A 22,549-nucleotide genomic window follows, 5' to 3' on the forward strand; every position below is an offset into this window, starting at 1 on the left:
TTCTGCACTCTGACTTCTTTCATTAGTGCTACGTCGTGCTGTTCAGACCATTCCATAGGCACACTACATAAAAGAAAAAAGATAGAAGCGAGTGTTACTGTAGGTAGTAGCTGTATAAAATAGTCGATCACATTTCAGCACTAAAAATAAAAAGCTTAATGGCGGGGAAATTAATGCACTTTCTTGAACGTGAAATACGGCAACGACATAAACCTCTCGACAAAAAGAAAACAACTAATAACAAAAACAAACACATGGCAAGATAACTTGCTATTATATAAGTATTTTTCCTGTTCTGGAAAAAAACCTCTGCTCGTAGGATAACTAAAAGAATGGCGACAAACAAAAAAGAATTCACGATCAAACAAAACCAAGTAACAGAACCTGCGGAAACTTGTGCCAAACACGAAGTTAGGCACATTTTGTCCCATTTTTAAAAGTTATTGTTTAAGTGCAGATAAAAAACTACTTTCTTATGAAACCTACAATGTACTTACGGGTTTGATTTGACGATTGAAAATGAAGACATGGTGTCAGTCTTGTACTGAGACAGTCCTGAAACAGAGCAAAACAACACGCACGGCAAACATTCCACTTTCACGTCTGCAACCTCACGTCAAAAACGTCTGCACATGCGTACTGATTGCGAAGCTCATATTTAAACTTCCGGTGGACGTCCGTGAATCAAAAACGTCCGATGCTTAAGCTCTCTACTTAGCCATGACACGGCCGCTGCAGTACCCAAACTTTGTCAAAAAAACTAAAATATATGTTTCTATTCTAGTTATATGGATCTCCGCTATCCTTCTCGCGTCCCCTCCATTGATTTGGCGACCTCATGAAGTTATTTTCGGAGAGGTGGAGTCCTACGACGAAAAACCTACTTTCGAAATGGTTTACATGACTTTAGAATGGATTTTTATTTTCATTTTTCCTTTTGGAACCATGTCGGCCATTTATTTTAAAATCTATCGAATCGCACGGAATCACGCTAGCCGAGTGAAGCCTGGTACGAGCGAAGAAACTGCCTCACATACCGACACCGGGGGTAGTGTAAGAAGAATTCAAATTTCAGATTTCAAAAGACAACTAAAAGCTGCCAAAATGCTGGTGACCATGGCTGGTGCCTTCCTGGTCAGCTGGCTTCCTTTCTTAGTAACCCTTACGTTGTGGAAGTTTCAGAAAGGAATACAGATCGATTCTAAAGTGTTCACTACATTCCTCTACATTGTTTACACTTTACCCGGTATAAACCCTGCGATCTACGCTTTCCGGTCAAGAGATGTACAAAAAGGGATAAACAGCTTTTGGTGTGTTGGAAACAAGGCCGATAGGAAACAAAATAAAGCTAATGAGCGGAAGAACGAACGAACAAGATTGCCTTCGAGCAGCCACTCATTATAAGCCCTTCGGCACGGGGGTTGCTACGCCCGTGGGAATGTACGAGGACTTGAGAAACACGAGCCCGCGAGAAGTACAGCGGCCAGACCACAGGAAAAATTTTCCTTGACTCGTTCCGAATCTTCCCGCGTGCAGAGGAACGCGTATCTTAGAGACCTTATTACGATAGCCTGCCTACAGACTATGAACAAGGCAAAAATGAACTTTAGATTGAACTAGCGCAAAAGAAACTGCTAAGTAGCCTTACCGAGCTTACCTCCAGGTCGATAACGATCTAGAAACCGGAAGAGGCCATTTTCTAAACACACCTTTTCATTTATGTTTAGGCGATATGCCCTAAATTTAGGAGTCTTCACTGATGCTATCATTTCAAGATGATTTCATGAAAGAGATAATGAAATCTACAACTTGATATTAGATGCATCCTTCACATTCCCACAAGTAAACAAAATTTGAAGTTTTTATTCCTGAATAAACCCAGATTTCGAGTGCAACACACGAAAGCGGCTGAATTAGGGAACCAGCATTGCTGCTCTTATAAAAAAGCCACCTCTTTGCAATAAATGATAGTGACGATAATAAAGGAAATGCTAATAATCAATAAATATGGCAAGGTCAGTTATGGTCTCGCGTCTCCTAGTTGATATCGTTCTTCTCTATCTCAAATAATTTAAGCGACAATAACTGTATCTTTGTTATAACCTGGTGGATCTCGAATCGTGAATATGAAAAACGAATGAGTGAGAACTACCTGTAGAAAAATCACTCAGGGGGTAAGTGGGAACTGACGCGGCACCAGTTTTTCTTGAAAAGTTATGGCTAGGTTCGGTTTCCGCCGTTTTCTCGGGTCAAGTCCTTGATCTTCTTCGAGTGGAGAAGTCGCGGGCTCGCTTGCTGAACAGCATGTGATTATGAAGCCGAAGTTTTTTGCGCACCAGATTGCTTTTCTCACATTATTTATTTCAGAATTATGCCGGAGGTACAATTCCATAATAAGATTTTGAAATGAACGATTTTTAATTGACATTTCAATAAATTCGATTTTTAGTGATTCACTTGCTACTACATTGCCCCTCGTGGCATGCTTGACAGCGTCTACTGTCGTGTGGCTTGCGCATTCTTCCGGGTCTCTTTCTATTGTCGGAGTCTTCCGGTAGAAATTTGTAGATAGCCTGAAATAAGATAAAATCATTGTTAACGCATAGAGTTCAATTTCATGGAGAGTTATGAAAGCAAAACCGATGCAATCCCAGCGACCTGTTAGAGCAAAGGTAAACATCACTGCGAGTTATGAAAACTCTAAGTAAAAGAGAGACAACCGCCTGAAGTACGATGAAAAACTAGTGACCAGGTCACACTCGGTTAGAGTTTTGAATACAATTGCTTGAGAGTGTAAGTGTGGTATTTGAATGTGGTATTCGTGAGTATAGTTTTACTCGAGGTATCCGACAAAGTGACTGTCTGCTGTTCTAGCTTGAAGTAGATACTCCTCTCGGAGTCAAAATTACCTCTCCTATCTTTTTATGAACGTTTTTCAGAACTTTTTCCACCTCTTCTCGGTACCACTGTGGCTTTATGAAGGTCCCATCAGTGGTCTCGTCAGTACACACCTTGCACTGTTGACCGTACAGCCTGAACCGTAAGGAGTCTATGGAGGAAACTCGTTTGTAATCATAAAAGCATCTCGAAAACAATGAATAGATTTATCAAGAGAGGAATCATTCTCATGCCCAGTCTCTTGTTTTAATAACAAAATCCCAGTAGAGGTCTTCATTTACAAACCATTCCTTTAAGTTATAAGGGCTCTTGAGCGCAGATCTTTTTGGAGAAGCGAGTGGCAACAGGAAGGAGAACTTGAACTCAACTACCTCCGGCGCGCTTTTACATCAACGTATTCAATGCAAAGAGGCTTCTTTCAGCACTCGAAACTAGATATTGCAAACTTAACAGACTGTCGTAAGCGCAAGGGAAAAGTTCTCTCAACTTCCAGCTACCATCTGCGTCGAAACAACTGACAGGACGGAAAATGCGAGCACTGTAAGTACCTCCCGTTGTCCCATACAAAGCCTTAGAAAAGTTTTCTACGGCTTTGTATGGGACAACGGGAGGTACTTACAGTTTACGCATTTTCCGTCCTGTCATTTTTTCCTTTAAGTCTCTTGTATTTCGACAAACGGAAGTAAAGTTACATGCGCCTTGCGACCCTTAAAAGTTTCTAAAGAAAAACAGACAGCTATCGCGTGAGGTGTCCCCGTCAACTACATGAACAAAATTCGTGATCATGAACCGGACTGGTTTGTTTAGATCCTTGTAGACCTCTCAAAATAACCCTGGCGTGGGGTATCAGGCCTATATGATGAATTTTTAAAACTCATCGAGGATATCTTGTTTTGTCTAAATATGAAGGTCTTACACTTATCTGTCTTCTTCGGTTCATCGTTGTTTCCTTCGTCACTGGTGCATTTTCCTTCCTCTGTGTTCAATTCTTTTTTCTCGTCTTTCTCATCAATCTTCTTGTACCAAAATATAACTCTCCCATTCATAGAGGTCCAAGACCTTCCACAATCCTTACCGTAAAAACTTGACTTTGGCGCTATCCTTATATTGTCCCCAGTCCTTTGGCATTCGTCGGTCGGTTGGCTCCAGTGTCCACTCGTCGGAACTGAAGTCCTTGAAGATATCATCAAAGGTTGTGTGCCAGAATCGTTTTAGTTTCAGTGTGGCCTGGGAAGCCATTCCAGAGGCGTTGTTGACAATTTACAAAGTAACGCAGGATTGCTTTTCTTCTCTGAAAAGAGACGAGTTGATTTTCATAACCGTTAACGGCCTTTTGAAAAAAAAGTAAGAAATGAATATAATAAATGCTATGTCTAGTTTCTTGTTTTATTTAAATAGCAATCTGTCCTTTTTGCACGGCGTTTGCAACCGGCTCTACACCAACCTTAACTTCTGCAATCGAGACAGTTAAAGTTCCGGCAATATCATTTTAATAGAGAAAACTGTTCCGTTGATTACTTACATGAAACAATGAATTTTGTACTCTTGCCTTTTTCCAACAGTGAATTGATGTTGTACTTGCGGTCTCGAGGTTCTCATGTAAACTAAAGACGTAAGGCATTTGGCTGAGTCAGTTTGTGCTTATCTTATCCCCGATCGGTGTTATTTTATAAAAGAAACTTACATTCATGATTTAGCTAAGATTGAAAGAAAAAAATTTTCCGCTGATGCATATCTTGCTACCCGACTGAGAGCTTCGGTCCTAAATAATTGATAACTAGATAATGACTACATCGAACCTGTGTACAACTCAAATAAAGACTTTGACATTAAGATCTCACTTAAGAAAATCAGCCTAAAGAATTACATAAATTAGCTATCTCTGTGATTCACAGAATTACGGGTTTCGATTTATTTCTTACCTTGCTTCGTGTGGTTTCAGTTTCCTCCGGTTGGGGAGAACGTCGATGTTGGAGCCTTCAAAACCAGTCGGCTACGCACAAATTTACTGGGTTAATTCAAATGAATTTTACCTGAATTTATTATTGACAATAAAACTGTTTTTTTCACTTGTTGTATCGTAGTTTCTACTCCAGATCGCTGAATTATAGCTATGATATTAGCCGAGAACGATGATGTTTTTTATACGAGTTCGATTTCCGGTTACTAAGAAAAGCTCTGATTTGGGGAAAACTCCACTGGGTTTTTTTCCCAGTCTCTTCTCTATGTAATAATTTGAATATATCAACAAAGTTGAAATGGTAAATTGGCCACCGTTACGGTTATAAAAACTGACGTTTCGAGCGTTAGCCCTTCGTCAGAGCTAACACTCGAAACGTCAGCTTTTATAACCATAACGGTGGCCAATTTACCATTTCAAATTTGTTGATATATTCAAATTATTTCGTTACCCCCACCGACGCAGCGCCAAACAGTTTCTTTAGAACCTATCAGCCTTTGTTCTCTATGTAGATGTGTAATGATAGCAGCGGGGGAATTGTAAAACACATTGGATTGGCTAATGGTTTATAGGAAGGAGTGCCGTTGTATTACCGACAGGCAGTATAACGATGATAATTACCAAACTCAATGACGTTTGACGTCAATGTCGTCTCAATGACGTCAATGTTTGTCGTCAATGACGTCTCAATGACGTCCGTTTTTCCTAGAAAGCAACGTACCACTTCCGGTTACGAATTCAAATATGCACAAATCACTAATTAATTCAGGTTGTTTAGCAAGTGGAGGCAATTTTATCCCTTTAAAAAAAGATAGCATAATTCACCAAAAGCTCTCTTTAATTGAGACATATGTTGGAGGGGTCTTCGTTCAGAAGGGTGTCGTAGAAGGAATAAGGCAAGAGATGAAATTCGCGTTCGCACGGAACCCGAAAGATATTGCCTCGTTTTAATGCTGATTGTTTAGTCAAGCGTGATTTTCCGAGAAAGTGAACAGCCTTTCCCGGGTTGCAAGCTTTAATGAAATACTTCGTACAAAGTACAGTTCATTTAAATCAATGCTTTTCCCAGCAGGGAGTTGACGGTTTTCAGGACAATTTCGACCGGTCTAACCTTGAAGCAAAACTTCTCACCGAAGATTTAAACTTTCATCGAGAGGCCAGGTAACTTACTGATAACAGTGTTACACAACACATCATTTTAAATTTGAGTGTGTCTCAGAGCGTAGGCAGCTGCTGTTTGCCTTTTGCATTTTGTGGCGTAGTTTTACCGGTTCGACAACTGAATTTAAGCAATTCGTCGCCTAAATGAATCCCCACGAACCTCCTCGAAGGTATCGAATGTCAACATTGGTGGGTCTTCGACCGTATATAAGCTTGCAGAATACTTTCGTGATTCAGAAGGGCGTATCGAGCTGTTATGGAATCTATGTTTACTAAAAATGTCTGACGCTCATATTAGGAATCTTTACAGCCGTCGTCTGCTTGAATATATTGCCCGTATGATTCTAGCTTTTCCATGTAAACAAGAACACTTGTTTTAACCAGAAGCTTTGGTTCTGACTTTTGTCTAAGATTTATTTCCGCAATGGTTTGAAAGTTAATTAATGCATGTGAACTTCATTGCTTCACGGGTGTGCACATCGTTCTGTTGCTCCATTTAATTTTCGCCCAACTTCATGCAAATCATCAAGCATAGATTTTAGTTCCCATTCGATTTAACCGGGCACACTTAGCAACTGTTTCTGCGCCTGGGCACATACAGTGGAAAGATAATGTTCCCTTTAAAGCAGATTAATCGTAGAATGAATTCATTAATAAAACCGGCTGATAACGTTGCCCTAAGATTGAACTGAATTACATGTGTAAGAAAATTGGGGTCATCCTCGGTGTAAAAACCTGACGAGGTTTTCCTTGTTTCATAAGGTATTGTTTTGCTGTACGCTATTGTTTATAATGTTTTGTTGTCTTTGTTTTACGTCACTCGTGAGCTTCACAGGTTTTTACACGGAGGATGATCCGAAAATTTTCGGTTACATATTTTATAGATAGATTCGCCACCTTCGAGTGTAGCAGATGTGGGCAGATTGATTGTGAATGATCATATTTTAACTTTTATCCGGTGAATTTTTCCTGATTGGGTGCAAGCGGTAAAAACAGAGCTCGTAAATCGGTAGCAAAGGTCATCTAAGTGATATCGTTTGAAATACGTTCGTGCATGTCCTCGTTGATCAAGTACGAAAGGTTAACAGACACATGAATTAAGGCTGATAGTTTCTAAAGAAAGTATTTGGCGCTGCGTCGGTGGGGGTTACGAAATAATTTGAATATATCAACTGTAGCGTTTACGGCGACCAAAATCTAAATTCTCAAGTTCAAGGGCGTGTCGCTCCAAAACGCGGTTAACGAGGTGTTTGGGACTATTTTACTGATCGAAATGACAAACCAAAGTTGACTGTTGGCACGAATCTTTATTCTTGAAAGGCAATCGACCACGAACCACAATCAATGACGAAAATAACGATTATTTTAACAGTCAATCAATCTATCGAACGATCGATCATAAAATTTCGGTCCCGCTTGTGCCAGAGGTTGAGAGAACGAAAGGGCGAAAGTTTACCAATGCTATTCAAAACTTACGAAGAACTGATTAAAGGGACGCTAAACTTGCCTTTTATATGCGCGTGGTGACGCTGAAAGGTCCGATTACAAAACCAATAGAAAAACAGATAAGCATTGTAACTATGTAGCTTTCTAAGATCATTCCGAAATTAGTGAACTAATCAATAATCAATCAAAAAATGAGCCTTCTGGCTAATGTCCTTAACATCAACAAAGCTGAAATGGTAAATTGGCCACCGTTACGGTTATAAAAGCTGACGTTTCGTGCGTTAGCCCTTCGTCGGAGCGAAGGGCTAACGCTCGAAACGTTAACAGACACAGTTCGTGTGGATCATGGACTAAGGAATACGGAAGTTGAACAAAATTTCTGTAGTTCGATATCACAAATCACATATAGCATAAGTTTTAATTAATTTTACATTGCCGTTTAATTAATTTTACGTTTATAGCTAGATTTAGGGTAGTCTGAATATTATACGACAATAGTTGCCTAATAATGCATTAATTTTCCTTGTTTTTTTCAGACCACATTAAACTGCTCTCTGCCGATTTATTTTTACCACAAGATCGACGTCAAATATAAAATTCCTTTAATGCGTGACCATTGCGTGACACGTTGACGCGAACAGCGTTGTCAGTACTCACATCGACAACGGCAAATTAGCCAATTAGATCGCGCCATTATAGCCAATTGCGGTAAAAGGAACATTTGCCTAGCTAATTTCCCCATAAGGCTATTTACCATGCTTATACTCCCTTCTCCCTCATTGACAGTTGAAAAGTGGTTGATTTTCAACAGTTCCCGTTTTGTGACTCCCCAATAAATTCTCTTGCCTCCCCTCTCCGGCGATAGATAATGACTGACTTCTATATGGTCTGTTAAATCATTGCAGAAACAAAAGTAAACCATGTCTGGTGAAGTCACCGAAACACCTGTTGCCAAATATGGTCGAAGTAGTGAGTTTGGCGTGGTTCTTGACTTTATTCAAACCATGATAAGTAACGACACATTACGCCAAGCCTTCAACATTCCTCATTTGGTTATGGTCGGTCGTCAAAACATGGCAAAGACCACCCTTATAAACCGTCTGATCGGGCGATATCTTCTCCCAATGCGCCGCAATGAAACCGCCAACACCTTACAGGCCCGCACTACGTATCCCATAATACTCAACCTACGAAACGGCGAGAAGAGGGTTGTGGAGGTAAAATGTGAAATATCGGGTCTAGGGGGGGCTGTGGAAGATCCCGATGATACCTCCGTAGAGAAATTTCTCAACGATGTCTCAGCACGTTTACCAAAGGAAAGGGGAACTCCAATTTCGAAAACCCCTGTCAATGTTACTCTGCAAGGTAAGATGTTTTAAGTTAACTTAATTGCTAGAGCCGAAAATAAACAGCATATTTTTATGATGGAGATCCAATGACTTCTTTTTTATATTATCTCTATCAAAGATTTAAGTTCGTTTTAAAATTGGAACTTAGCTATATTTTGCGTTGTACGTATAATTTCAGCTTCTCACTCTTTCCTCTTCTCCAGGCCCCGAATTCACGACTCTTACCTTGGTTGACCTTCCCGGCGCTCATTTCGCCAATGACGATCCACGCATGAACCAAGTGACCCAAGATTTAGTTTTGGAATACATCGAGAAAAACACTAATAGCATCATCGTGATAGTATCTGAAGTAGGGGACCCCACAGGCGACAGTGCAATAAACCTTGTTATGCGCAAAGCCCCAGATTTCAGGAGCCGTACAATCTGTGCACTTACCAAGCCTGACAAGCTAAGGGAATCGGACGACATGGGTAAAAGAGTGGCCATGAATGGGTCTAGCTTTACACTGGATGATAATCGATTTATTGTGCTGCGAGGTAATGTATTTTTATTCAGTGTTTTTTTTTAACTTTGAAGTGTTTTGCTAACTTAACGCGTACCAGTACATATGAGTTATTAACCAAGCTTGTTCGGTCAAGATGGCTAGATATTTCCCGAGTTCTTTTTTCGCATTTTTATGGACCGAGACAAAGTCGAGGTCCATAAAAATGCGAATAAAAGAACGAGGCTAATATCCAGCCATCTTGACCGAACAAGCTTGGTTAATAAACGATTTATTGTATTGCAAAAGATTTCGCTTTATTAAGAATTAAGAATGACTGTTTCACTTAGAGAGCCGGGAAAGAAAGCCTACTGTGTTTGTAGGACAACAAACTCACGAGAGTTGTTTCTGTTTTCTTTGTTTTGACTGTCTTCTGATTCTTTTTGCGCTTCCATGGCTGAAATTGTCCAAGAATTACGAACTTGGTTCTAATTCTATTTTTTTCATGCGCGGGATCAATGTGGGCAATCCGAGTGGGCATGATGGGCCCATCTTGCCCGCTCGTGTAGCCAATCAGAACACAAGATTCGCTTCATCTTGCACACGGGCGCTGCGAGCGGTGTAATAAATGTAGTTATTGACTTCTAACGTCTTTGTCAAATCGTTAAGAGGGCCAGTTACTAATGAAACTGTGATACTGTGTCGGATGAAGTATTACGAGAAAATTTGGTTGTATCAATTGTGTTGATAACGGAGTTTACAATCCATCAAATAATAAGGATAATAAACTTAGTAGCTTTCCGCTAATGTCCGCGCATATTTTCACTCACGTCTGAGGCTTGCAAAACTTAAGCCAAAGTAGCGTCGCTTGAGGAGAGCAGAGGAAGAGACAAGTTGAAATCCAGGTAAACACCCTAAAGAGCGGAAAACACTTGAGACCAATTTGCAGTTGACTTAGCTTTGCATCCAATTGGTCGAGGATGTGGCACGAGAAGCGTTTGATTTCTTTCTACACGTAATATAAAGAAAGCGGTGAGTTTGCACACTCGGACTGTGTTTCATGCGATGCTTTTCTTGTGTCAGTGAAATTCTGTGACTAAGTCTAATGAGTCTAAAATACTTAGGAGGGCTATAGTAATAATAGCTTATTTTTCTGCTTTTCTTTACATAAAACATACAGGGAAAGATGGCACAGATCCAGCTGAGAGGGACTGGGACGCTGAAACGACACGTATCAAAGAGAAAGAATGGTTTGCACGGCATCCTCAGTACAAGGACATTCAACATGTCTGTGGAATTGATCGACTCATGGACACTATGATCTCTTTACTGGCTGAGAAGATGATCACAGAGATTCCTATTCTAGTAACACAAATGAAGAAGCGAAAAAAAGAGGTAAAAAAATCGCTTGTAAGAATAGGTTATTTGATCACTGACTGGCCGGCACTTTGGAAAGCCGCTGGAAAGTGGAGCGAAAGGTTCAGCACTCTAGCATTGACCAGGCTAATACTCAACGAGCAGAATTTTAAATTCGATATCGAAAGCAATCCAAAATGTCCCTGCTTTTTTTTAGTATGTAAGTACTATAGTTCTATAATTTTATGTAGCTTCATATACTATATCATTTTAAACACTTTTATATAGTTGCAAGTTTAAGATCTTATTCACAATTTAACCTAGTTTTTATAAGTTTAATAGTTCTATAATTTTATGCAGTTCCATAATACTCCATCATTTTAAACACTTTTATATATCTTCTAGGTTTATTCATTTATTTTCTCTTTCGTGACTGACCTGTAAACTAGCTTTATATAGCTAAGCGTCAGCCACGTTAATTAAGTACGCAGGTATGTATGTAAGCACATTATGAATTATAATGAGCATATCATGTAACCAACACGAAATATATCAGCATCATCGTGTCGTGTCTTAATAGACCACTTTCATAAATGGCTGCCGGATTAATATTCTTTTGATTAAATTTAAATTAGCCCTACTGGCCTCGTTCTCCAGTACAAAATTCAAAAGAATACATTGTCTCAAGCGAGGGCAGTAGGGCTAATTTAAATTTAAACAAAAGAATATTTATACGGCAACCATTTATGAAAGTGGTCTATATCAAAACGTTTTGATTCAAATAGGTGGATGATATACTTGTAGAATTAGAGGACAGCGAGATACCAGAGACGAGCGAGGGTAAGGGTGCAGTGGCCATGAAACTGAAAGGAAATCTCATCAGAGAGTTGAATAAACTTCTTTTTAACAACACTTCTGACATGGCTGGAGGTGAACGCGTCAGGCAGCTGTTTAATTCGTTTCACCAAGAGGTTTTCAAGGTGAGTGTTTTTGATCTCTTGCTTCGACTTAAAGTCATAAGCGTCTGTTTATGAATAAATTGTCATTATTGTGAAAACTGGCGTCAAGGGTAATGTAATTGACACCACGTAACAGAAATTTAGCTCATTCTAGTTAATCTTATATTTTCCTGCATCTGTTTGAAATTTGCATCAGTCCCAGTCCGTTGATTGTAACATAATGAGTGGGGATGTAGTGACCCACCACCGAGCTTGACGTTCACGCTTGGTACTACATGTGATATAGAGCGCTTGGAACAATCCCAGCTATCAATATTTAATCCCCAGCCTTCCAAATTATACTTGTAGGTTTACCGTGAACTACTTTGAGTTAAACATCTTTTTTAACCCCCCAAGAAGAGAATAAACTCATCGTGAGCCTCGAATTCGCGTTTGCGAGCTGTCTTGATGAAAAACGTTGCCTTTGGAGATCAAAATATCTTTGAATTATAAAAAACAAAAGAATTCATTGTCTAAAACCCTTTCAAAACGAGCCATTGAGCCACGCTAAACTGAAGCAGTGGCTTTGCAAGAGATTTTAACACATTTTTGATAAAATTTGTCGCAGGTGGATCCTCTGGAGATGCGTAATAATGACGAAATACGAAGACAACAGCGAAAATTGGAGGGCGTGGCTGCCCCACTTGGAGACAGCAGTGAAAACAGTCAGTTACTGCAGAGGCTGCTGTATGAGAAGTATACAGGTATTTGACAACTAAAAACTCTACACAGAGTTTCTTTGAGAAAACAAGTGTTATTGGCAAAACCAATAAGGGTAGGAGGCAGTGTACCACTTTCATTACTAACATTAATTTCATTACTATAATTACTAATAATCATTACTAATAATTTCATTATTTCATTATAGTAATTTTATTACTAACATTAACACAATCTCAAATAAGTTATTTTCGTCTCTTCTGTTTTCGATTTTGAATGGAGAGCTTAAAGTAATCTGAGATTTCCCGCCTGGTTTTGCTTTACTTTGCTCTGTGATTGGTCTGGAAAACTCGCCCCACTCTCTTAACCAATTAGATTCAAAGCAGAAACCAATCGTGGCAACTTGGTCACCCGTGTTATTCCGAGGATCAGTCAGATTTTTTTTCTTATTGTAAGTGTCCCTTGAATAAAGGTGACAGGCTTAAAGCTTATACAGTTAAACACCCTCGCGATTCAAATCGTTTCGCCCGGAAAGAGGTGCCACAAAGGAAAGGCTTCAGTATAGTCAGGTATTTTTGATCAGTCATGACTATTTTTAAGTGTAGTGATCCAGTTAGTCACCCTTCTGAAGCCGTGACTATCTGCTTTTTTTTTTCTCATATAAAGGATTTAACGCCAATGGTAAACCTGTCCTGTTTCTGAGTCCAGTTGATCAGTTACTACCCCTATCAGAGAAACTTGTCGGAAATGTCGAGACAACTTTACGAGATATTGTCCAAAAGGCCATCGAACAAGCCTTGTCGAAGTTCCCAACTCTCAAACAAGCAGTTGAAGCGAAAGTTGTCAGCTTAATTTTTGACAAGAAACGCGACCAGACCACGGAATTCATCCGACAGTTCCTGGAAATGCAGAAAAAGAGCACGGATATTGTTTTCGCCCCAATCCCCACACCACGAGAGATTCATGTCTGGGAAGGGTTTCCTCTGGCAGATCACAGGAAGCCTCATCCATGCATGACATCGAAGACGACAAGTCACATGAAGTATCTTGCGAGAAATCTCTATCCCGAGAAGCTTCTTCAAGAGATTGAAGGTTCTGGGTCAAACCAATTCATGTATAAGGTGAGAACTGAGAACTTTCGGGGTAACTTGTATGATGGATACCCTCTTGGGATTACTTGCAGTTGCTTAAAATGCTATAAGGCGGAGAAAGTAATTTGTCAATTTTAAATCATTTTTTCACGACTGGTTACATTAAGAAAATTGACTACTTCGAATTTCCCATTGGGACCTTTAAGGCCAGTCCGCTAATATATAGTTCGAATGAACACAAATTGGATCATAGTCGAAACTGGCGGTTAACGTGTTTTAACGCTTGCAGGGAAGTTTTTCACGCCCAAAAGTTTGAGCTATCAGTCGTAACGAAAAATTTTGAATTAATACTAGAGTGGCAATGTTCTTGCCATGGATCGCACAGTAGACGAAAATAAGAGGAGAGAAAGCTAAAGTCAAGTCTCTGCCCACTCATCAGGACACCCTGGGAATAAATTTGAAACGTCACGGAAATTTTCAAATATTTTCGAAGTTGATCTGGAGGGTGAGATTTGTCTTTGTTTCTTCCAATTTGTTTTGGTTGAAGTAAGAGGGCATCAGTGGGGTTAACCGTCAGCCATAAAACGACAGAAATTTTAACAAATAGGCATAAAGTTAACACATTTTAACTGGTAGTCGTTGAAAAAAATTTAACTCAAAAGAAAGGTTTCTTTTAATCACAACGGGGAAAAATTAACCGTTAGCCGTTAAATGGCCAAATTTTAACCGTCAACAGTAACTGCTATCACCCCACTGAGAACCTCGAGTGACGAATGTTTTCGAAAGCTCAGCGAAACACTTCAGGGCTTTCTGCAAGGTGTTGGTGATACAATGAGGGTATATGTATGCTGCACGATCCTCGCAGTAGAGAGCGCTAGTTATGCAATAGCGAAAATCAGACCTGAAAAAAATCAGGCCTGTACGGGATTCGAACCACTGACCTCTGCGATACTAGTGCAGCGCTCTACCAATTGAGCTAACAAGCCAACTGGGAGCAGGCCGTTAAGTTGGTTCGTAATAAACCATTATATCTGATTTATCTGTATTCAAAGTTTACGTGGCGTGACTCTGATTATGACCTCAGGGACTCTGAAAATGTTCCATTACCGCGCACTAATTATTACAGAAAAAGCTTTAGCTACAATGGCGCCACATTATGGAACAGTCTACCACGCGATATAAGGAACACAGTCTCTGGGGGTATTTAAACGTAAGATCAATGACATTCTTTAAGTCTAACGCACGGCATTCACGGAAAACAGCTTTACTGTTATAGTATGTAGTTTGAATTTTAAATATCTTTGCGTATGTGATATGTATTTTTATGGGCCGATGAATTGATCGTGTTTAAATAAAGATAAATGTCAGCTAAATAAAGATAAATGTCACTTTCTAGCTGCTAGGAGTGTTTTAAATTTTCACGAAATACCACTTACATAAACTCAAAAAATTGTTCGGAAAGCAAGGCGCTCTGAAGTAAGCTTTATCGTTCTTTTCTTAGGAACAGGAGGAAATAAAGAATGTAAAAGGGAACGTGGTGCGATGCTTCAACGTGCTTAAAATGAACGTGTGTGACACGGTCCCCCGCTGCATTCTGCATTTCTTCGTCTCACAACTAGTGGATGACCTTGACCGTGCTTTGGAGAAGGAGAACTTGGTCGAGTTTTTGGAGGAAAGGAAGGATATCCGGGACAAACGCATCTTGTGTAGGAACCAGTCCCGCGCTTTGGAGAAAGCGCTGCCCAATACACAAAACGTCCTGGATAAACTACTACGCATGAAACAGGGATCGCCCCGAAAGGACCGCTAAATGTAGCTGCATGGAATGCTTTGATCTTTGATAACGTAGCCTTTCAAGTAATAATATGTAGCTAGGGGTTTTTTTCGCCTAGAATTCGAAATATATGTTGTAGCCGGTTGCAATTGATAGACTTTAAAAGTTCAATTAGTTATAGACATTTTTCATTTTTAATTCTTTAAGTGAGTACCAGTGAGCAGGACACAGCAACATATCTTGGATTAGTTCTTCAAATAATTTTTTTCAAATAAATTTTATTCTGGGCTTTTTGATTTTTTTTCTTTAATTCAGTAGCGTTTGGAATCAAATCCCTGTGCTCTTATAATCATCTTATTTCATGCTCTGGGTCTTTGGAAAGTTAAACGAATCTTTCGTAATTCTCGTCCACTACAATATTGGACGTTTGGCAGATAATGATAACAACAGCAATGGTTTATTTAACAAATTGACGAGGTGGCTCTGTTCCAGTTAAATGACATTATTTGCAATTAAAAATAATTAACAATTATTCTTTGAAATCAAGGTGAATAGTGGCTTTCGGGAATATTTACCTCGCCGCTTCGCAGCTCGGTAAATATTTAGCCACTATTCACCGAGATTGAAAAGAATAATTGTTTTAGTATATACACACGAAGTGATCTCGAAAAAATTAGAAGGAAGCCATTTAAAGGCAATTTCTGCTTCTGAAACTTTAGCGAAACGCGAGTTTACGCCCACCATTTTGTTTTTCACATTATACACTCGCTCGGAGGTGTACATTGTTGATTAGCCCGAGATAGCGAACCAATCAGATTGATTGAAACACCAACATCACTGAGTGTGTATATACTAAATTTCAATATTCACGATAAAATAAAAATGTATTGCATTCACTTAGAAATTGAAACAATAAAGGCAAGTTGTGAATTCTATAGTAAACCATAGTCTCTGTGTGGACTTCTATCTCTAATAACTCAGAAAGAGAGTAGATCTTTCTACACTTTGGACTCGGATAGAATAATGCCAATTAACGATGGCTTCTTTCCATGAAACTTAGAGAGCTTTTGCCAGCCTTCTTTGTGTCTACAATGAATACGCTGGAATTGGCAAACCCTTTACCAGGTCCCTCAAGGGGCAAGTTGTTCTCGCGACCTCGATCTTTGTTGATGAAGAGTCTCGAAAAGTTTCTCAATTTTTTAAGAAGTGTTTGTTTGCAAACCTTTCGCTCCATGATGCATCCAGGACATGCATCCAGGACATGCAACAACGACCAAATATATTTTGGTGGTACATGAAGAAAATTTTGTGAATGACATTCTCAGCTTCCATCACACTTGTATCAGCGTTTTCTTGATGTGAAACCCCGCCTATTTTCCTCTTATTAGCCCGATTTTAAATTGAGAAAACTGAAAGTTTTACCGCGAGGGTTTTGCTCAAAAATGAACATTTCAAATACAAATTTCACAATATGTATAAAGTTAATATTGTTGGGGCTACCAGATAATCGCTGCTACCAAAAGCTATTTTAAATTTAGAATAAAAAAGGCGAAATGACAAAAAATATCTATATAATAACAAAAGTGTTAAATTGACCATTCAGTGAAAAAACAAACGAACTGTCTTTCATTTTACGAGAAGTTGGCGATAAATTCACCATACTGGAATTGTTGTTTATTTGACTTCACAGCCAGAAAATCGTGTAACGTTGTGTTGAACATTCTGAAGTTTGATTAATTTAAAAACAAGGGGCCTGTTATTCACGTGAGGTCAGACCCAAACCGCAGTTTTACGCAAGCAATAGGCCTTTTCTTTATGAGAGGGTTGATTTGATTAAATAATTATCCTTCCACTGTTAGTTTCGGCCCTCTCGAGGGCCACTGACCATAAATATCGAGAATCCGCCGACAGTTGCAAAATTTCGTAATTCGTTTTATTTTTTCTACAGGACCCTTTTAATGAACCTTTTTCGAATATTATATCAAAAAATTCTATCGTGCTTTTTGTTCTCCGGAAAATCGAAAAGTTCGAAATACGCCTAAACGACCGTTGTCCCCCCCGTAAAGCAATGAAAAATTATGCAACTTCGGCAACTTCGTACGCTTCAACGCGATGCAATCCCGCCTTTAAATTTTGTATGCTAGCAGATGGTCCGTTAATCTCTTGGAAAATGTTAATTCTTGTTATTTTGTTACATTTAAGTCTGAACAGTGACCCGTTAAAAAAAAGTACTTCGCGTCTCTTTCGCAGAGGTAAAATAAAGGTAAACTTCAGTGGCCTATGAACAGGTTTGCCATAGATACTTACAAATCGTAATGTACATCAACTTAAAGCTTTATCCTTGTATTTTAATTCCTCCAATTCTCTATTCTGGCTCCCCATAAGCGGCGCGTCCAGGTTTACAAGAGTTTGGGGTATTTTGCCAAAAATGCGATGCGAACTACTAAACGTCTGTCACGACCCATTCAAAGGCCTTTGAAAGGTCTTGTATGATATATTTACAGACCAAAATATACATCATCTTAAAGCTTTATCCTTGTAGTCTAAGTCCTCTAAGTTTCTTTCTTGGCCCGCCATAGGCGGCGCGTCCAGCTTTAAAAGAGTTTGGGCTAAAAAATGACAACAAATGTAATGCGATCCGTTGAACAACTGTCACGCAAGAGGTCAAGGCCAATCTTTCAACTTGGCCAGGAATGTACCAAATACATAACCTCTTGCGTGACAGCCGTTCAACGGATCGCATGATATTTTTTGTTCCCCAAACTCTTTTCTATAACATCAAGAAATGGTTTAAATTTTGCAAAGTGTGACCTATTGTATATCCCTGTGGGGATCTTCCAGCTTGCTGGCTGACCTCGAGGACTCGCACATCCGTGCTGCCAGACTGATTCACAACAATAGTATATCTACCCCAAAATATGAAGTACTCAGCCTGGCAAAATGGTCATCTCATCATTTTATGTATAAGAGAAGACTTGCCTGTATTGCCTACCAGGCTTTCAACAACTTAGCTCCTAATGACATTTATAATTTATTTACCAAGCACAGAACTCCATATAATTTAGGAGACAATGCAAGATTGGAACTTGTGAGCTCTAAATCGAAAGCCTTACATGATTCCTTCACTCATCGTTCTAGTATTGTTTGGAATTGCTTACCTAGCCAGTTAAAGTCCAAGCCTAGTTACTCTTCATTCAAGGCTAACATTAAGAAATTCTCAAAGTGCATTGCCCAAATTACTTTTGGCACAACCTCTACTGCAACCAATAATAATATTGATGAATTTATATATTATTCACGTTCAGTTTATTATTTGTCATTTTGATTGGTCTTCCTTTTACCTTTCATTTGCATTGTCTAAATTACATAATCTCATTACTATTTATATATTTATTTATACAGTTATTTCATGCTTATCTATTTATTTATGTATTACTAGTATTTACAGTCGTTAATATTAGGATGTATTTTTGGATGTAAACATATTACAGTGTAAAGTAGGTAGCAGGTCCACATCAGCAATAGCTGCCATCTACTCAACCTGCTTTGCCAAAGAAAGGATGTATGTATGTGTATGTATGTAGAGACTGCACAAAATCTAAGCTTAGGTACAAATATATAGTTACAAATGGTTCGTTCCTTGCATTCTTCTTAAAACTGCTGAGATGTTCACTATTTCTAGTATTTAAACAAAGGGATTTCCAAATATTGATTGCACAAAAATAAGAGGAACGCTTCGCGGCAAGTGTTCTACAGGAAGGTGGTGATAACTGATATTTTGTCTCTTGTGCAATAACTATGTGAGTCTGACCTCTTGCAGGTCTTATTTGCTAGGTAAGCAGGTGCAGAGCCATTATAATCTTAAACAAGAGTGCAAGAGTTAATTTAAGGTAGAGCTCAATCAAAAGTTTAAGTTCATCTTAAGGTGAGGAATGAATTACATCCTTCGTAGTTCAATTAATTTCATTTTCGTACTCTTTCCTCTTCCCGGGCCCCGAATTCACTACTCTTACTTTGGTCGACCTTCCCGGCGCTCATTTCGCAAATGACGATCCACGCATGAGCCAAGTGACTCAAGATTTAATACTGGAATACATCGAGAAGAACACTAACAGCATCATCGTGATAGTGTCTGAAGTAGGAGACCCCACAGGTGACAGTGCAATAAATCTTGTAATGCAAAAGGCCCCTGATTTTAGGAGCCGTACAATCTGTGCGCTTACCTAGCCTGACAAGCTGAGGGAATCGAACGACTTGGGGAAAAGAGTGGCCATGAATGGGTCTAGCTTCACACTGGATAATAACCGATTTATTGTACTGCGAGGTATTATATGTTTGTTAAACTTTGATATGTTTTGGTAAAATTGCATATACCAGTAATTATTGACTTCTAATGTGTTGGTCAGAGCCGATTCTTCTACTGCGGGTCGCTGAACCAAAACCAAAGTAATCACATCGCTCAACGAGAGAAAGAGACAATGTCAGGGGGTGAGTAATGGAGAACTCAGAGCAAACAAGTGTGAAACCTCGGAAACTACGAGAGACCAGGTCACTGTTAGTATATTTTTGCATCTAATTAATCGAGGGTGTAGAACGAGATTTATTTTTAAACAATCCAAGGGCGGAATAAGATAAAGCAAAGGAATTAACTGATTTCTATCCACGCCTAAAGAGAGGGTCTGGATGGGGGGGGGGGGTGGGGGTACAAATGTCAGTTGTCAGTTAAAATTTCGGCCATTTGTCAGTTCTCGGTTGGATTTTAGGCCATTTTTCAGTTGTCAGTTAAATGACTGTCAATAATTAACTTGGTCGGAAAGTAATAAGTTAATTATTACTTTCCGACCCTATTTTTGGCCAAAAAGGCACATATAGCATAAATTAAAAAATTAAGTCGAAAATTGACAAAGTAAGAGCTCCTTTTTCTCAATTCTGGAATAAAGTAATTCCAAGATATCCCAAGTGACTTTCAGTCTTTGTTTTAAGGGTGTTTAATTTAGATTATCACTCTTCTGCACACAAACTTCTGCACGCCCGTGCACAAAAATTGAAACATTTCTTTTCAACCTCTTAGCCGGTCAAAATGTTAGAAAGAAGATCTTCAGAGGGATAACAAACTTGTGAAGAGTCCTCAAGCACAATATTATGTTTTTATGTTTTGTTTTATAAAACGTCGATTGTGATTGACTCCGATGAAATGATCCGGCGGAAAGGAATGTTCCTTTATCTACTTTCCAATTAGGTTATTAGAGATATCTGCAGTAAGCTTATCTTAGAAATCCAAGCGAAAATGGGCGCGAATTGGTCGTCTTCTGAGTCCGTGTCATATTCGTCTGCATATGTTTGCACCTCAGCAACTTCTACTTCAACGATACAGTCGGCTCCTTTGTCGCTGCTGAGCCCTACTGGCTGAAAATCGTCCCTTAACCCAGCTAACAAGTCCACTTTGGTGGAATCTTGTTGCTTCGTGTAGACGGCCGGTGGTAAAGCCCCTCCCTTGTCCTTCTTAATTTCCACCCGAACTGTCCTTTGCCTCGAGGGACGTTACTTCTCCGCAAATTCTTTCATAACACTTTCAGTCTCGGGGTTGATTTCTTCTGAAGGCAGAGGTCGCATAAAATTATAAAATTAAACGAGACTTACCTGGAAGTTGAAGTTTGATTGGGATTCTATCAGTCATCACAGAGCAGAGATTACACGAGATCACTACGCATGCGCATAACTAGATAACTAGTCATTTTTAAAAGGGTACTATGAGTGGCCACATGAGGATCTATATGCAACAATGACAAAGGTGCACTCCACGGTGCAGGGAGAAGTCAGGTACTATGAAGGGCGGGCGTGTAATCTCTGCTCTGTGATGACTGATAGAATCCCAATCAAACTTCAACTTCCAGGTAAGTCTCGTTTAATTTTATAATTCTATCAGTCATCACCGCAGAGATTCCACGAGACTTTAAAGTCATGTGGTCACTCTGATTATCCACAATTCTACAAGGGAGACATCCCTTGAGAATATCAATTTTGCTTTAATCAAACACTGAATTAAGTTGAGTATAACACTAACATAGCATCCAAAACTGATTGCATAATGTGGGGGTGGGGATAAGATAAACATGCATCCCCCATAAAGATAACTAGCGTCCCAACTCTGACTCGTAACAAAGTAACTGCATAACAGAACAAATGTTAACATTCTACAAGATAGCTCTCCAGTTGTAAATGAGTGAATCTAGTCGCTATATGGATTAGAGGACAACAACATAATAATTGGTGCTGACAGTAAAAAATATACAAGTGTTCACACTGCAGACAGAAGAACATGTCCTTAACTATTTTCACTTGACCTTGCAATTGGTTTGTTATAAAACTTGTTGAATACACAGTCACTCTTCCAGCTAGCAGATTTCATTATTTTTTGTAAGGGGACCTTGTTGAACACTTTGCTGGTAGAAGCTGCTCGTGTGCTATGTGGTGTAAACATTGTAGTGTCTACGCCTGAGAGTGCCATAACTTCTTTAATCCATCTGGATATGGTCTCTTTTGACACTTTCTTATATGGCCGTATAACACTGATAAACAACTGATTTTCCCCATCCCGTAGGTCTTGTATCCTACTCAGGTATTCCTCAAGCGTTGCGGCCACACACAATTTCTCATCTGAGGTGAATCTGGGTATGGTGAGTACGGGCTGTTCCCTACCTGGTGCAGACTGTTTAACGAGTTGGTCAATGTAAGATAAATAAGATTTGTCCTCATCCATATGCATACTTTTACGGCTCATTACATGGATTGTCTGACAGCGTTGACCTGTTACGAGTGAACACATCATGATCAATTTGTATGTAAGGTTTTTCAAACTAAGATCCGTTAGTGGATGAAGTGTTTGGAGATATCAAAGAACAATTGAAGTGTCCCACATGGACGTATACCTTGGCAGTGCAGGTCGAGCCTGGAAAACCCCTCTAATGAAACGCTGAACAAGAGGGTGTGCTCCATAGTAACATTGTTTTCCAGAATTAGGAAAGTAGACAATGCACTCCTTGCAGTATTGATGCAGCTGTATCCTAGGCCGCTGTCATAAAGTTCCTGTAAAAAGTCTAAGACTATGGCTACAGGTGGAGAAAGGGGATCCACACCCCGTTTACCTGTAAACAGTTCCCATTTTGCCAAGTATGTGTTGTATTGTTTCTGTGTATTTGACCTCCAGGAGTTACAGATCGTTGCCTGTACTGCTGCTGAAAAGCCTTTGTTTACAAGGGATCTCCTGACAAAAGACAGGCCATCAGTTTGAGTTTCACCCCAAGAGGATGAGGTTTGTCCCTCTTGAAGGGCAAGTGGACATTGGCCTTCTGTGGAGGCAGTAGAATGGGTCTCT

The 22,549-nt window shown here is 39.4% G+C and overlaps 2 protein-coding genes, 1 long non-coding RNA gene and 2 pseudogenes across 6 annotated transcripts in view; 3 read left to right on the forward strand and 2 right to left on the reverse strand.

Moving 5' to 3' along the window:
- The window catches only part of LOC148724954 (uncharacterized), an 849-nt gene extending 260 nt beyond the window's left edge, over positions 1 to 589 (reverse strand). The window contains exons 1-2 of the long non-coding RNA XR_015990787.1: positions 498 to 589; positions 1 to 38 (exon numbers count right to left, since the gene is read on the reverse strand). The exon at positions 1 to 38 is cut by the window's left edge and continues 260 nt beyond it. This is a non-coding gene — a long non-coding RNA (uncharacterized LOC148724954). The remainder of the gene's footprint in view (positions 39 to 497) is intronic.
- Positions 590 to 720: 131 nt separating this feature from the next.
- LOC148724955 (histamine H2 receptor-like) lies at positions 721 to 1,961 on the forward strand. Its single transcript, XM_088731415.1, has one exon. It carries the CDS (start codon positions 721 to 723, stop codon positions 1,402 to 1,404), a length of 684 nt encoding a protein of 227 aa, XP_088587541.1. The 3' UTR covers positions 1,405 to 1,961.
- Positions 1,962 to 2,340: 379 nt separating this feature from the next.
- Positions 2,341 to 5,222, reverse strand: LOC148724956 (uncharacterized; annotated as a pseudogene). The gene is made up of 5 exons (XR_015990784.1): positions 4,821 to 5,222; positions 4,448 to 4,502; positions 3,815 to 4,189; positions 2,910 to 3,049; positions 2,341 to 2,573 (listed from the first exon to the last, which is right to left on the reverse strand). The product of XR_015990784.1 is annotated as an uncharacterized LOC148724956 (transcript).
- Positions 5,223 to 5,602: 380 nt separating this feature from the next.
- On the forward strand, positions 5,603 to 16,116 carry LOC148724957 (dynamin-related protein Dyn2-like). 2 transcript variants are annotated; one of them, XM_088730730.1, is made up of 9 exons: positions 5,603 to 5,754; positions 5,931 to 6,019; positions 8,371 to 8,830; positions 9,018 to 9,350; positions 10,476 to 10,690; positions 11,437 to 11,631; positions 12,218 to 12,353; positions 12,976 to 13,430; positions 14,902 to 16,116. In XM_088730730.1, the coding sequence occupies exons 3-9, from the start codon at positions 8,386 to 8,388 to the stop codon at positions 15,208 to 15,210; spliced, it is 2,088 nt and encodes a 695-aa protein (XP_088586856.1). In that variant the 5' UTR covers positions 5,603 to 5,754; positions 5,931 to 6,019; positions 8,371 to 8,385; the 3' UTR covers positions 15,211 to 16,116. The 2 variants fall into 2 exon arrangements, with proteins under 2 accessions (XP_088586856.1, XP_088586855.1); XM_088730729.1 differs by lacking the exon at positions 5,603 to 5,754 and having other exon boundaries at positions 5,816 to 6,019.
- Positions 16,117 to 18,748: 2,632 nt separating this feature from the next.
- LOC148724958 (dynamin-related protein Dyn2-like) overlaps positions 18,749 to 22,549 on the forward strand; it is a 31,336-nt pseudogene continuing 27,535 nt past the window's right edge. The window contains exons 1-2 of the transcript XR_015991092.1: positions 18,749 to 18,782; positions 19,127 to 19,498. The product of XR_015991092.1 is annotated as a dynamin-related protein Dyn2-like (transcript). The remainder of the gene's footprint in view (positions 18,783 to 19,126; positions 19,499 to 22,549) is intronic.

Source organism: Stylophora pistillata, chromosome 8 (assembly GCF_964205215.1).
Source record: "Stylophora pistillata chromosome 8, jaStyPist1.2, whole genome shotgun sequence".
Taxonomy (NCBI): Eukaryota; Metazoa; Cnidaria; class Anthozoa; order Scleractinia; family Pocilloporidae; genus Stylophora; species Stylophora pistillata.

What these genes read in the sequence shown, in the direction of transcription:
- LOC148724955 (XM_088731415.1), top strand. Translation starts at nt 721, where the DNA reads ATGACACGGCCGCTGCAGTACCCAAACTTTGTCAAAAAAACTAAAATA.
- LOC148724957 (XM_088730730.1), top strand. Translation starts at nt 8,386, where the DNA reads ATGTCTGGTGAAGTCACCGAAACACCTGTTGCCAAATATGGTCGAAGT. An exon ending in TCGATTTATTGTGCTGCGAG is followed by an intron (nt 9,351 to 10,475) that starts GTAATGTATTTT and finishes TAAAACATACAG; the next exon opens with GGAAAGATGGCACAGATCCA. An exon ending in CAAACCAATTCATGTATAAG is followed by an intron (nt 13,431 to 14,901) that starts GTGAGAACTGAG and finishes TTCTTTTCTTAG; the next exon opens with GAACAGGAGGAAATAAAGAA.